At 47.2% G+C, this 14,170-nt stretch overlaps 1 protein-coding gene across 1 annotated transcript in view; it reads right to left on the reverse strand.

Annotated features, from left to right (window-relative positions):
- Positions 1-14,170, reverse strand: part of EDC4 (enhancer of mRNA decapping 4) — a 35,407-nt gene that overhangs the window by 3,558 nt on the left and 17,679 nt on the right. The window contains exons 16-26 of the mRNA XM_065029127.1: positions 12,157-12,245; positions 11,219-11,372; positions 10,014-10,477; positions 8,693-8,794; positions 7,549-7,701; positions 6,118-6,154; positions 4,934-5,114; positions 2,864-3,019; positions 2,027-2,142; positions 1,182-1,347; positions 496-682 (exon numbers count right to left, since the gene is read on the reverse strand). Of these exons, the coding sequence (XP_064885199.1) occupies positions 496-682; positions 1,182-1,347; positions 2,027-2,142; positions 2,864-3,019; positions 4,934-5,114; positions 6,118-6,154; positions 7,549-7,701; positions 8,693-8,794; positions 10,014-10,477; positions 11,219-11,372; positions 12,157-12,245 (1,805 nt within the window). The remainder of the gene's footprint in view (positions 1-495; positions 683-1,181; positions 1,348-2,026; positions 2,143-2,863; positions 3,020-4,933; positions 5,115-6,117; positions 6,155-7,548; positions 7,702-8,692; positions 8,795-10,013; positions 10,478-11,218; positions 11,373-12,156; positions 12,246-14,170) is intronic.

Here is a 14,170-nt window from a genome sequence, read left to right on the forward strand (position 1 = left end):
TGGTGCGAACATACTGAAGACACCACCATCTTGAAACCAGAATGGCCAAGGACAAACTGTTGCAGAGCAGCTGGGAGGACAGAGTAGCTTGCAGAAACTGTTGGTGTGCCAGTGGACACAGAGTAAAGAAGAAAAGCTCTCAAAGACCAGAAGAATATTTCAGAACAGGAAGGCTAGTGAGAATTGAGTGAGCTTTTGGGCTGCCTTAGGTCCTTCTGCCCTGCAACATGCACACAGGACTCTGTGAAAAGCAGGCCCTGAGCTCCCACACGCAGCAGCGATACACCTGGTTGTTAGAAACCTTCTGTGGTCTTTCATTTTGTGCCCTACAGGGCAAGTCACACCAGCCCACAAGCTTTGTCCTACTGTGCGCAGAGCCAACAAGCAGCCCTACAGCAGCAAATGGCTTGTTCCACAACAAGCAGGGAGAGGTTTTTGTTACACACGTATGCCTCCCACTGACATCTCTCTCCACAAGCCCAGCTGCCAACTTACTTGCCCACGATAATATGCAGCTGGTGCTGCACCTCAGCATGGACGCTGGCTGCGATGGTGGAAGCCAGCTGCTCGGTGGTGCTCTGGAAGGTGCTGATGAGCTGTCGAAGCTGATTCAGCAGCGGGTCCCGGGCCTCCTGTTCCCGTACCTTCTTGTTCTTCAAGTGATTCTCAAGCTGCTGGATATCTGCAACAACGAGAAAGGAGGATGTTTGCGCCATTGGTACCCGCAGAGAGAAATTCAGCTGACAGGCTCTACGTGTTCTCCAGAAGAATAGTTTACTGAGCCAGCATACGAGTGCAGGAGAAAGTGAAGAATACACAAGCCTTGTTTTGACTGTGTTACACTAACCTAGGAACCCTGCTTTCAGCCTCCCCATCACGCAGGATTACATGACACAGCAACAAAACCATGAGCTCTCTTGCAACAGACATTTACAGGTGCTGTTTGTTCAGGGCAAGATAAAGGTGGGAATGAGGGTACTTTATTTCATAAACAGTGTCAGTTGTGATCTGCATTAGTGATGAGTTCAATGCCAATGAAGAAACAGAAGGAAGATTTCTGGGGAAAAACAAAAGTCTGCAGAGGTCAAAAATCTGTATTTAAAAATATTTTATGAACCTAAGAAAAGTCCCACTTGTTGTCAGCCACTAATGCAGAGAAAACTTGGAGAAAACCTACTCACATTCCTGTGTGCCCTGCTTGAAGGTGTCATTGATTTGCTGGAACATGGACTGGCAGCTCTTCTCAAAGGCCGGCAACACGACGCTCTGAAACGCTTCCCTGTAAGCTGACTGGATCGGCCCCTGCAGGGTATCGGCCGTTGCTCTCACAACACTATCTGTAAGGTTCTTCCAAGCACACACAGAACAGATTCCAGAAAATTAACAACAGCCTGCTGCAGGACAAAAATGTGAACAAACACTGTAGGTCCCTGCAACACACCCACACCAGATAAGGACAGCCCAGTGTTAGAAGCCCAAGTCTTTCTGCTGACCAGGCTGCACTGTGACTCCAGGGGTCAGAGCACCCGCTTGGTGAAGGGCTGCCCGAGAGCTTCACCACTGCCCTGGAGTTCAGCTGCAGAGCAAGGGAAGGCAGCACAGACAAGCAAAGCTTCTTTCCCCTTCCCCAGCTTCCCTCCCACAACCCACTGTGCCCCTTGCCAAGGCAACAAGCTTCTCCCCCTAAACAATGTAGAAATGGAGAACAGAGTGCAGCACAGAAGAGCCAGTCAAACTTTGATCACTTGGCTGATTGAGCGGGCCCTAAAAACCACTGCTGTAGTGAGAGTCTCTGCTCTAGTAGAAAATGAACAACTTGGTAAATGAAGGAAAGGGCTAATGAGGCAAAGCAGGCAGCGGAGTACACAAGCAGCTCACTCTCCTGATGAAATCAGAAAAGAGCTTTAACCGCTGGCAGCTAAACTGACCTTACATGGAGATATAGGTGAGGAGGTATGAGGAGCCACTGCTCAAGCAGGTGACAATTCAGTGTCCCCAGGAAAAGCTACAGGCTGGTTCTCCTTACCTTTGATTTCACTAGCTTGGTGATACTCTCTTTCAGTGTCCCCTCAACAGCAGTGAGCTTGGCAGTAATAGTGTTACTTAGCTGGCCAGCGACAGGGTCCATGCTCTTGGAAATGCCTAGGCACAACACAAACACAAAGTTGCAGCTTTAACCCTAGAGTCACACTTCAAAAGCCAAAAAAGAAGATGGAGTCAAGCTCTTCTTGGATAGGACACAGCAAGAGACAACAGTCACAAGCTCTGGCTTGGAAAGCTAAGGCTGGACATTAGGAGAAACTTTTTGCCAGGAAGGTGATACAGCTCTGGAAGTCACCAGAGAGGCTGTGGAATCTCAGCTTTGAACGTTTTCAGGACTTGCCCAAAGTCATATCTGAACTGATCTAGAACAGTGGGCAGCCCTGCCTCAAGCAGAATGGTGGACACTAATGGCTGCACAATGCTTTCCCACCAGCATTTCTTTGAAAATTTCCTTACACGGATGGTACCCATGAACCAAGGAAGGGCAAAGACAAGTTTAAATTTGCTCCAGTCAGGTCTAAATATTTCCAAACTCACTAGAGTCTTTTGCCTTCATCCACCAAACAGACCACAGGAGCTTTATGGATTACGATGGGAGGTCAGACCACGCTCTCTAGACAGGCATCCCCTCTGGGAGCCTCACACTCCTTCCCAACCACAACTCCTCACCTTACAGTGAGGCCCACAGCAGTTTAAAGTGCAATGAGTAGTCTTCACATAACCTAACTCCTACTTCATACAGTGCCAACACTGTATGCTTTCAATCCCCACAGGGATAACTGTAGAGATCCACCTTCAAAACCGAGGTAGCACCACTCACACTGGGGTACGGTCTTCTTCATCTCCTCGCGAACGGTCCTCTCCAGGCGGTTACAGACAGCAGTGGAAAGGGACTGAGAGAGCTGCTGAGACAGATGCTCCTGGAGCTGCCCATTGCGCTGCTGCCCTTCCGTCAGTGCTCGGTCTAGCCTCCTCTCTAATGAGAACGTGTTAAGGAGCACAAACAACGCATTTCCTCTCTACCCTCAACACTGCTGTCCACAAAGATGGACACTAGCCTCATCGACAGAGGCTCAGTGAGAGCAAATCTGCAGCTCTGGTGAAAGAGAAGTCTATATAGAGTTGCTGATGTGTTTCTGTAAACAACAGCATGCTCTTAAACAAACAATCAGGGTGAGGGCACGACAGAAAAGCCAAACAGCTAAAAAAAGCCTTGCAATAGTGCTCCCTGCATATTTTGGGTTAACTTAGCTGTCCCGTAGGCAGCGCAGCCCCACACAGCCGCTCCTTGTTCCTCTGCAGCAGGATGGGGGAGAGAACAGGAAAGGTAAAAGTGAGAAAGCTCACAGGTTGAGATAAAGACAGTCTAACAGGTAAAGCAAAAGCTGCACATGTGAGCCAAGCAAAACAAGGAATTAATTTCCTACTTCCCACCGGCAAGCAGGTGTTCTGCGGTCCCCGAGAGAGCAGGGCTCCATCACGCCTAATGGTGACTCGGGGAAAAAACGTGGCATCACTCCGAATGTCCCCTTCCTCCTCCTTTCCCTCAGCTGCTACTGCCAAGCCAAACATCACACAGTGTGGGACATGCCTTTGGTCAGTCAGGGTCAGCTGTCCCAGCTGCGTCTCTTCCTTACTTCTTGCCCACCCCCAGCCCACTCGCTGGTGGAACAGCATGAGACACAGAGAAGGCCTTGACAGGGTTTAGCAATAGCAAAACCATCAGAGTTATCAACCTTGTTTTGGTCACAAATCCAAAACATACCACCATACGAGCTGCTATGCAGAAAATTAACTCTATCCCAGCCAAAACTACTACAGAAACCAAGAAGCCTAACAGCCATAAAAAGCAAATTGGTAAAAACATTTCTAGAGGATGGATTTGGTGGACATAAGAGATATACTGCATGGGAGCAAACCCACGCTTAATAAAAGCTAGTCATACCTCATGAAGCAACCAAGCTGTCTAAAGGAGCCAACACACAAACACTGAGATGCACGTGCATCTTCAAAAACACAAACAACAACAAAAAAACCCCAACAAAACAGTGAAAAGACAATTCAACTGCTGACAAAATTCAATGCAGATATGAAGTTGTGCAGGTAGGGAAATTTATACTAATACTACAACATAGCTCTAGACTCTGAACTTCAGTAGAAAGCTACCTGACTTATGTATGAAAGCATCAGCCAAAAAGAAAAATCCAAGACTAATTAACAGAGAAAACACAAATAATTGTCATCTCAGAAGAGTGGTTTCAGACATGAAACAGGATAGAGCTGCTCAGTTAGGGGAACATCACCAAATTCAGCGCAGCAAAAAATAGACAGGAACTGACTACTCACACTACAATAAAAATAACTGGATACCAGGTTTGAAAGCACCAAAATAAAGTACTTTTCAGACAACACATAAAGGACCTGACAGCCTCCAGATGTGTATATGGGTACAGACAAGATAATTCTCTGTTCAGCCATGCAGTATGGCAGCCAGATGCTATTTCTGGTGCAAGTACCCACTTGCCTTAAGGAGCAACAGTAGGAAAGGACTGTCCCACAATCACTCTTGTGCAACTGACCACTGCCTGATATAGGATAAAGCGCTCGGTGCACCTCTAGTCTACTGCAGCACTTATGGTCTTAATGGTTAACTAGAAGACATAGTGGCATGGAGAAAGTATCAGTTGTTCTCTGTTTTATTTCTGTATTTCTTGCCCTTAGAAAGGCACCAAGAGGAACTGAAACAGTCACATTGAAGCCAGGCAATTTCACTGTACCTATGGCCCATGCCACCAAGGTCCCTGAACTTTCTCAGCTTTCTTCACATCTCTAGTCTGCCTCGCAACCTTCAACCCCTTTACTCCCATGTAACATTTGCAAACAAGGATACGCTCTTGCTCCTGCTGGGAGTCGATCACCCTCTCCACGTGGCCCATCAGGGAGCTCTGGATGGCATCCAGGTGATCCGTGAGTCTCTGCAGCAGCTCCATCTGGTTCTGACGCAGCTCGGAGAGCTCCCGCTGTTGGCTCCTCAATATGCACATCAGCTCATCCTGGAACTCTGGTGTCATCTGTGTGTGAAGACAAGCATTCACTTCTAACAGGACTGGAGGTCACTCAAGCTTTCTGCTAGATTTTAAGTCAATCCCTCTGCCTAGGACTGAAGCGCAACATGAAGCAGAAAACAGGGCCAGCTTAATGCCCATTTCTAAGACATCCATCCCAAGGAATAAACAGACAAGGTAAGGTACATGAAGTTCCCACATGGAATTCATAAATGGTTCCTTAGAATATCCTCAACTGTTTACATTCAAGACCCTCTTCAAAGTTCTGGTATCTAAAACAAAAGAAGATAACAGATCCTACTCACTTTTGGCCAGGTACTGAGAGAGAATGTTTAGGCCTCTGAATGCAAATACTGACCTCAAACAAATATGAAGAGAGCTGTGCTGTCCACAGAGTAAGAAGGAGGTTCCCTAGAGCACTTTTTCAGATCTTTCACTGATTTATGAATAACCTAACAACTGGAGAAATATACATCTATAGTTCATTGTCTCTTCACCTGCTGAAAATATCTAAAGGAGGAACCGACTCAAGGGCACTTTAAGAAGTGTACGCAACTCGGCTTGAGAGCATTTTCTGCCAGATAAAAAGGTACTATCAACAGGGACAAGAAATTCCAATAGGCCAGTCCCACTGTGACCCTTACTTTGCTGGGAACACCCTATTCTGCTGCAGACACACACGAGTCATATCAGCAGGGAAGAGGAAATGAGCGGTAGCGTCTTGGCTGACACAGGGCTCACGAAAACCCAGAAATGTACAACGACACGCAAAGGCGAGAAGGAAGCCACCAGTCTGAACAGCACCGAGCAGCTCCTTCTCTGCTGCATAAGTCAGAGAACAGAGCAAAGCTGAGCCCAAGCGCAGCCGCTTCTCAGCCTGCTCGGGCACAGCAGGGGCCCACGGCACTCCAAGAACTGGGGTGAACTTTCTCTCAGGTCTTCAGTGAGACAGTAAATAGAGCTGAAGCATCACACCCTTGGGACAGACTGCAGAGCAGCTCTGACTCACCTGGTTGTTAGATGATCTTGGCGACTGGTTCACGTCCCTGGAAACAAAAAAAAAGTAGTATTCCAATTATGTCAATTAATTGCTCTTATTATCCAAGTCTTCTGCCAAAACAGATCACACATTTTATGTTTGCTTTAGGTTTTACACTCCAGCGCATATGTCTGTTTTGCCTATTAGAACACGAAGGGCGAGGGGATGGTGATGAAATCCCAGTCCTTGCAGCACTGTGACTCCATCATCTGCACTATCCGCAGGCCCCAAGTTCCTTACACCCTCGTCCCTTCGAAAAGAGGAGATTTGAAACAAGTCTTAATAAGAACTGTTACAAAGATCAATGCGCACTGATTATTCAGTTTTGTCCAAATTCAAAGGCAGGGACAGCTTTGTTAAACCACTTTCAAAGGTGTCCTGACATTTTACAAAGGAAAAACAACTACCCATTTGTTAAATACAGAATCTAGAATGATTCCAGCTCTTAAGGTGAAGAAAATAGTGATGCATTCCAGCATATACAGCAGAATTAAGAAAAATCACTGAACTGATCCACTAATATTACATGTGTTCATCAGAGTCACAAATTTATGAATATTCAAACACTGTCAGAAGGAAAATACACATTTGTCGTTCCCAGACAGCATCCACTCAGCAACTTTAAAAGGTCTGAGGCAGGAAAAAATGAAAGGTTTTTCTGAGGTTAAGAGTTTCTGGGTGTCACAGTACAGGACCACAGCCAGAAACCTAATGCCATAGCCCATCTTTGTTGTAATCTGCACAGCTAGAGATCCAAATAATGGAGTTATGGGAACACGAGAAAGGGACAGAGAGCCCTGTGCAGAACTTGTGCTGCTCTCCTCACATTAATGCAGACAGGTTAGTCTAATTTGCCACGGGCAGACCTTTCCAGTCATCACTTTTCACTTACAAGACATATGGGCATGTTTAGAAAGACACAAAAGCAGCAAGTGGGTAACAAATGATGGATATCTTTGAACAAGGGCACTGTGCCAGTGTTTAGAAGCCCATTAGAAATGGAGACTATGGTAAGCTGTACTCAAGCATTACAGCTCCAAAGAAACCTTCAGTGAAACTGGCAAATGGAACCAATGTCCCCCCCTCAATGTGAAATTTACCTCCCACACATTCTTCTGATGCCCAGGCTACATTCTGGGTTGAGTCCCAGCTGGAAAGGTAGTGCAGAACCTACTCCCCCACCGCTGCATGGCAGGCAGCATCTGGTACCCAGCAACGTCTTCTGTGGTGTTACTGCCATTTGCAAAATAGGGTGAGGGTTGGGAGGACCTGGCCACAGTCCAGCTCAGACCCTGGTTTTGCTGCTAACAGCAATATCAAGTTATGGCCCTGGAGAGGGAAGGTGTCCCAATTTGATGGGTTGGCCCCACAGCCACCTGGATCCTGGTAAGCCCAGCATACCCGTCATCTTTCTTGCCCTTCCGCTTCAGCTTTGGGGAAGCCCGAGGGGACACCTTGGTTTTCCAGTCCTTCACAGGTAGCCTCTGCGTAGACGCTTTGGCACCAAATCCACCTGATGTAGATGCCAAGCTCGCAACTTCATCATCATGGTCACTGCAAAGGAACAGCAGGGGAAAAGACATCACTTGCAATACTGGACAGCATCAGCCTTCACTAACGGGAGGGGATTCACACTCTGCTCTTCATCCACACACCGGCAGAGTCATACAGCTGAGGACGCCTGCCACCGTGATCCCTAACACAGAGACCTCTACAGAGCTCAGCACATGCTGCTCTATTTTCATCCTGGTCTGCTCAGGCTGAGCTCGAGCACTGCACAGCAAGAGCTGAAGGGTCTCTGCATTAGGTACAACTGTGATCCAGGCAGTGTGGCGGGATGATGCCTGTTCTCGCTGCATAAACACACGAGCACATAAGCCCTAGGACGTGACGCTGACCCCACAGGGGACACAAGCTCAGTATATCCTTACAGCTTTACAGACAGAAAAGCACTCAACACAATGAGTATTGCAGGAACAGAGGAGAATAAGAGCCTAGGAAGTGTGTGATCCTCAGCACCTTGGAGTCTTTCAGCTGCTGACCAGCCATCCAATACAGGCTGCATGTTTTAATCTGAATTAAGTGTGGATTATGAATGAACTCTCAGCAGTCATGCAGGGCTGAGTTGCCAGGCACACGGAATGTGCCCACGGAGCTTTAGGGCGCCGCACGAACGAGCAAAGACATCAAAAGCAAGACACTAACTCCTGAGATACTCTCACTACCTTATTTAAGGCACAGTATTTGGAAACCAGTCCCATAATAGGTCTTCACTGGTAATTAAACCAAGCTTGTCCATGCTCTAAGGAACAGAAGAGTCAAACCATTCCCTGCAGAGAGTAAACTGGACAATGCCCAGAGGCCAATCTTGCAATCAGCTAAAGTCATCAGAACATTACAGAAGCTGGGCTGCACACACACATTAAGTCAGGAGACAAAGCAAAGACATTCACCCCACGCATGATGGCTTGCTGGGGACAGAAGCACGAATGCAGCCTGAACTGAGTCCATGCAGGGCGAGAGAGGGGGCTGAGCACTCGGGTACCTTTGTTCAGCACTAGCATCCTGGCTGTCGTGCTGCAGCAGGTGGTAGCTGTGTCGATGATAGGAAGAGCTCTTGTGCTTCTCTTCAACCTCATCCCTTGGGCTAGAGGAGGCAAAAAAAGAAAATACCATGATGGAAGTCTCCTTCAGCTTGGGTATTTGCTCGCTCCACTCCTCATGGGAGATCCTGATAGAGGTCTAAATCAAACAAAAACCCCACACCTGTGTGCACAGATCCAGAGAGCAGCAGGTGTTGTTGAGAGGTACTAAACACTTAAATTTCTCCATGTGTTTCTCTGGAGACCTTAAGAAAGGAGAAACTACGCTTCAGGCACTAACCAAGGACATAATCCCTCAACAGACATCCATGCAAGACAAGGAAAGCCAGTACTCAGAATGGGCAGTACAGCATACTCCAGTGGATACCATCATCTTGGCTTTAGTTTTCCTCGAAAAACACAGCGCTTCTCAGTTCCTCCAAGTGTCTGAGGAGCACAAAGAGGGAAGGTGTGCCAATTTGATGGGTTGGCTCCACCAGACAGCCAGAGTTTCATAAAGCTTTTGAAAGCAAATTGCATACGACTCTAAACTTTAAACCAACTAGTCTTGCTCTAAAGGAAGGTGTTTGCAGACTCTTGTGGTGCACGCAGCCCTGGCCTAGGTGGACTCTGGAGGTGCCAGCTGCATCTTGCTGTTCCCATCTCACTACAAACCACTAATCACACTAATCCTGTGTGAATCCTAGAACAGCTCCCAGCATAACCGTTTGCTTCTCGGAAGAAGGCATGTGCGATGTTGCTCACTTTTGCACGCCAGCTCCACAGAGACACTGCCATTCACCTCCTGACTTCAGTTATAATGCTAACTGCACAAAGCCAATCACAAAAGAGAGAGATACACAATTAACCTATAATCAAACCTGTCAATTAAGTGCTAATCAAGTCCTTTCAGTAAGAGCATGCAGGAACGCATCACCTGAGGCACAATTTAGCTTGCACTGGTTTTGTTTCCAAACTACAGAAAAAAATCATATTTCAAGTCTCCACTCCAAGGTGAACATGAAGTAAAGCAGACTTTTCACCTTCTTAACAGAGAACCTTTATGCTGCAAGGGGTATGACAGAGCACAAATTGTTAGAACTGGCCTAAGAAGTTCAGGACACAGCATACAAAGACCAGGCACACAGGAAGGTTGAATCATCAAATCCTTTACGGAAAAGGATGGACGGACAACCGTTCCAGTTTATTTGCAACATAAGAGCTTGTCAGCAATTTGACAAGTGCAAAGAAATCACCCTGAGCAAGACAAACCCAAGTGATTACCTGTCTGCCATGCTGTTCCTGGTTTCTCTGGTTATGTCAGGAGCTGCTGGCCATGGCTGACTCACAACACTGTCAGAAGATGCATTTTCCTGAGTTAAAGCAGTCTCCAGTAATGATGGAGCATTCAGTCTGTCCACCTCCACTGGAGGCATGTCCAAAGAGTGGTGGCTGTGCTCTGAATTGTGCCGGTTCCTCGGAGACAGCAAATGCAAGGCCGAGGCAGCGGATGCCATACTGTCTGCGTGATGATTGGGCTCCAGCACCTCCGCAGGGAGCCCAGACGGAGCTGCTGCAAAGCTGCGTTGCAAGGTCTCGGAAGCAATCTCCGGGATGTCTTTGGACATGGCTGTGGAAGCAGAGGAAATGACGTCTGGCGAGCGCTCACGGGTGGGAGAAGCCTGAGGCACCACCAAAGGTTCCACTTCCTGCAGTTCCAGTGCTAGAGAGGAGTTTCCTGGTGCGACCTAAATACAAAAATCAAACAAGAGCCTTCAAGGTAATGTGGAGACGCTCCAAGGACCCCTGGTACCTTACACCAACCACCTCTGGAAACAGCCGGCTGTATCCTTTCCTGATGTGAGCCCTGTGCTCCTTCTCTGTTCAGCAGATGGAGAAGGCCCCAAGACTTGTAAGGGACTCTTAGCTGGGCTAACAACACACTTAAGCCAGTGCTAGTCTGAACACATGTTCAAAAGAAAATATAACACCAGTTCTACCTCCCTGCTCTGCTCCAGGATCCCTTCTCTTTAAGGGAAAAAGTGAGTTTTAACATTTAGTATCTCCTAGACTGATGTTTACCTCACTTTCAAGCTTTGGTCATAATCTATTTTACATCACACCTGGAAAGAAAAATTCAGGAATAGGAAGTGATTGTTTCAGACCCGTAAGACCACCAAGGAAGAAGAAACCTTTCCAGGTAGCACTGCCTACTAACACTAAGGTTGACTATTTCCAACCATTGTGATAGTGTGAGCACAAGCTAGAGCTGCCTCTAGTTTTCAGAGGCACACTGGCTTATGCTGAGGTCAAGCTCCTTTAACACTGGTAAACCTTGCTGCAGATCTGTGCCAGCAGCTGTGTTTTTCAAAGGGCAGATGCTGGCCCTGTTATTATCCAAATAAGTGTAATTTCAGCTTGTGCAGGCCCATACAGAGAGGTTCCTTGCCCCGTGAGGAGAAGGAAGTGAGCAGCATCTGGAGCCTTACTGGAACAGGTGCCTTTGGTGCTAGCTTGTCAGGGAGGCCTGGGATAAGAACTGAGTGGCTCCTAGGACTAGTCTGGAGACTGCTGCTGCTGCTACTCAGCGTGAGGCTGGTGTCCAGCTGCATCTTGGGACTCACAGTCAAGTCTTCTGATGGCCTGCAGAAAATGGAGACACAAGCAAATCAAGCAGGCCAATCTAATTACACAGATTTGCATCAAATACTCAAGGTGAGGAGACAAGATCCTCAGCTCAATGGAGGAACACAACCCAAACTTCACTAGTGTTCTCCAAGCTCTTAGCTCTTTCCACTACCGACACCCCGACACCTAGTACCTGCATCTCCTCGTGCCCATACAGCACAAAAAGAGACGAAGCGGAAACAAAACCCAGAGGGGCATCACATTATCTTAGAATTTAAGGTGTCAATGGGAAAAGGGACTTCTTATGTCTTCAGTTCACACCGTACAGAGTTTAGGGAGAAACAGGACACTATGAGATAGGTCTCTGTCCTTTTACCAGCCCCCAAAACCAAAGTTTCCATCTGTTATGCAATCCAACCCACCGCGACACTAGCAAGATTTCCCTAACAGTCCCAATTACCTCCCTGTTCTTGGTGGCTGCAGCGTTCTCTTACCTGTAAACAACGGCAGCCCTTTGGGAGAAGCATGTAAAGCAACAAAACTGAGATGCAATAAGAGAATCCCTATGAGGCACAAAGGAAACACTCTTGTTGGCCCCTTGGATGACAACAGGCATGCTCCAAGCTGCATTAGAGACGTAAACAGTTGCCCATATAGGGACACCAGGGCTCAGGCCAGTTTCTAATTCTGGTTACAATCTCCTCTACTACAAGATACGCTACAGCTCTGCGCCACCCTGAAGGACAGTATCAGTTCAGCTGCAGAAATGAATATATTATTTAATTTGTGATCTATTTACCTGGGCATAGAGGCATCTGTGACAGAAGTGCTACTCATGGCTGTGACCGCAGTCAGGGAGCTGACGCTGCTGCCTGGAGACACAGCAATCTATAGGAAAATACACAGTGGTTAGGATGTGACAGAAAAGTCCAACAGAAGAACTAGACCCGAGAATGCCGGCTCCAGAATTCCTAAGCAGTCTTTGGCAAAGAGGGAACAGAAAAAAAATAGGTCGAGTTGTATTGCTAGAGTGCTCGGATCTTGGTTGAAGTCAAGCCCAAATACATCCTCATTATGTGAACCACAACCACTTCTACTAAGCAATTGCTTTCACACAAAAAATTACATTCTGCAGGGCTGGGCACCAGATCCCCATTTTGTTCTTCGAGCTAGTGCTCGTCAAGGTCTGTTAGCACTACCGAGGCCAGAGTCTGTAGAAGGTTTAGTCCTGCACTGCTGACAGCTGGAAGTAAAATGCTCCAACACACAAGACGTAGTATTGCTCATAAGCGAGCTGGCTGGCAGTGACGAGCACCAGCGGATACGGCGCCCCCCATCAAGAAACACCTACAGAGATCAAGACCACCAACATAAGCACACAAGTACTCCACTGGGAAAGCCAATCCGGCCAAGCTTCTTGCACTTGACACTGTTCATGGTAGAGAGCAGAGACTGAGCTGAACAACATCTCTCTGCTGCTTTGGGACAACTTTGCTACCCATCCTCAGGCACAAAATTAACTTCTGCACTCAGTAACTTTGCTAGCAACACCAAAACCTTTAGAAGGAGTTTAATTTTTTCTTTGCTCCTCAAGTTGTTGCTGGAGGGGTGCTATCTCATCAGTCTGGTCAGTACTAACTCCATTTCTGTGCTGCCCACCTGCATGCAGGCTCCTCCAGCACACGTGCAAGCTGTGGTGACAACCAGACGTTTCCGCCTCAGGATGTGCGGATGGAATGCTGCTCACAAGCACTCTCCTCCTGTGCAAAGCGTATCAGCATGGCAAATAACTGCTGACAGCCCATTCTGCACAGGAAGGCGGAGAAAACACAAACACCACAGATTCTCACAAGGGGAATCCATACCTTGTACTCTTACTGCAGATCACTGTATCTAAAGCACGGGCTTTTAAAAATGCTTTTTAATTTATGTCTACCCCCATCCTAAAAGCACATGGAGAAAGCTACAGTCAAATTCGGTATGCAGGCACAGAAGCAGTCTATAAAGCAAGAATATCTGAATGGATTTAAGAAAAACTAACATGACACTTGAATGCAGAACGGCCAAGAAAAAGTGAATTCCTGAACTTCTGCTTGTTGGCATCCCCAGGAAGGGGCAGCAGACACCTGCACTGACCTAGATGGATGCAGCTGCCAGTGCCAGACAGTCTCCAGAAACGCCCGGCAGGACCCAGAGGCGCGTGGGGCAGCACTGCTGGCCACACACGATAGAGCATTGAGAGGAATTCTATGTTTTCAGAGCTTCACCAAGGAATAAATGCTTGTTATGGCTCTTCACCAAGACACTTTGCTGTCCTTCACAGAAATTCACCAAATCCTGAGGAACATTTCACATGCTTCCTGATACCAAAATCCCTGGTGCAAGCACAGAAGAGTTGCTTTCTGTACAAGTCAAGGCCTGCTGTGTTAGATTACAAAAAACTCACTGAGCTACTGGACTGACGATTTGCAGATCTGATGCAGAAAATGTTACAGGCCCACCTACCCACCTGATCATTTCAGACACACATTCCCAACAGGATCCCATCAGACAGGATATACAGAGATCGCATATTTTCTTCTATTATAGTTATACCACAACCCCAAACAACATGTGTAAAACAGTCTCCCAGCTTAGATACAGTTAGTTAGCAAACCCACATTTCTGCACAACACAGCTACATCAGCAGTTTGGCAGCTAAACACAGCACTCACAACACAAGCTTAGGCCAGCTTAGCTTTTTGGATGTGCCAGCTTGTCTTTATTCACTTTGGCTACTTGCACAGAGTTTCCTGTGTTCTCTGCATTCAGCT

Source organism: Columba livia, chromosome 13 (assembly GCF_036013475.1).
Source record: "Columba livia isolate bColLiv1 breed racing homer chromosome 13, bColLiv1.pat.W.v2, whole genome shotgun sequence".
NCBI classification, from domain to species: domain Eukaryota; kingdom Metazoa; phylum Chordata; class Aves; order Columbiformes; family Columbidae; genus Columba; species Columba livia.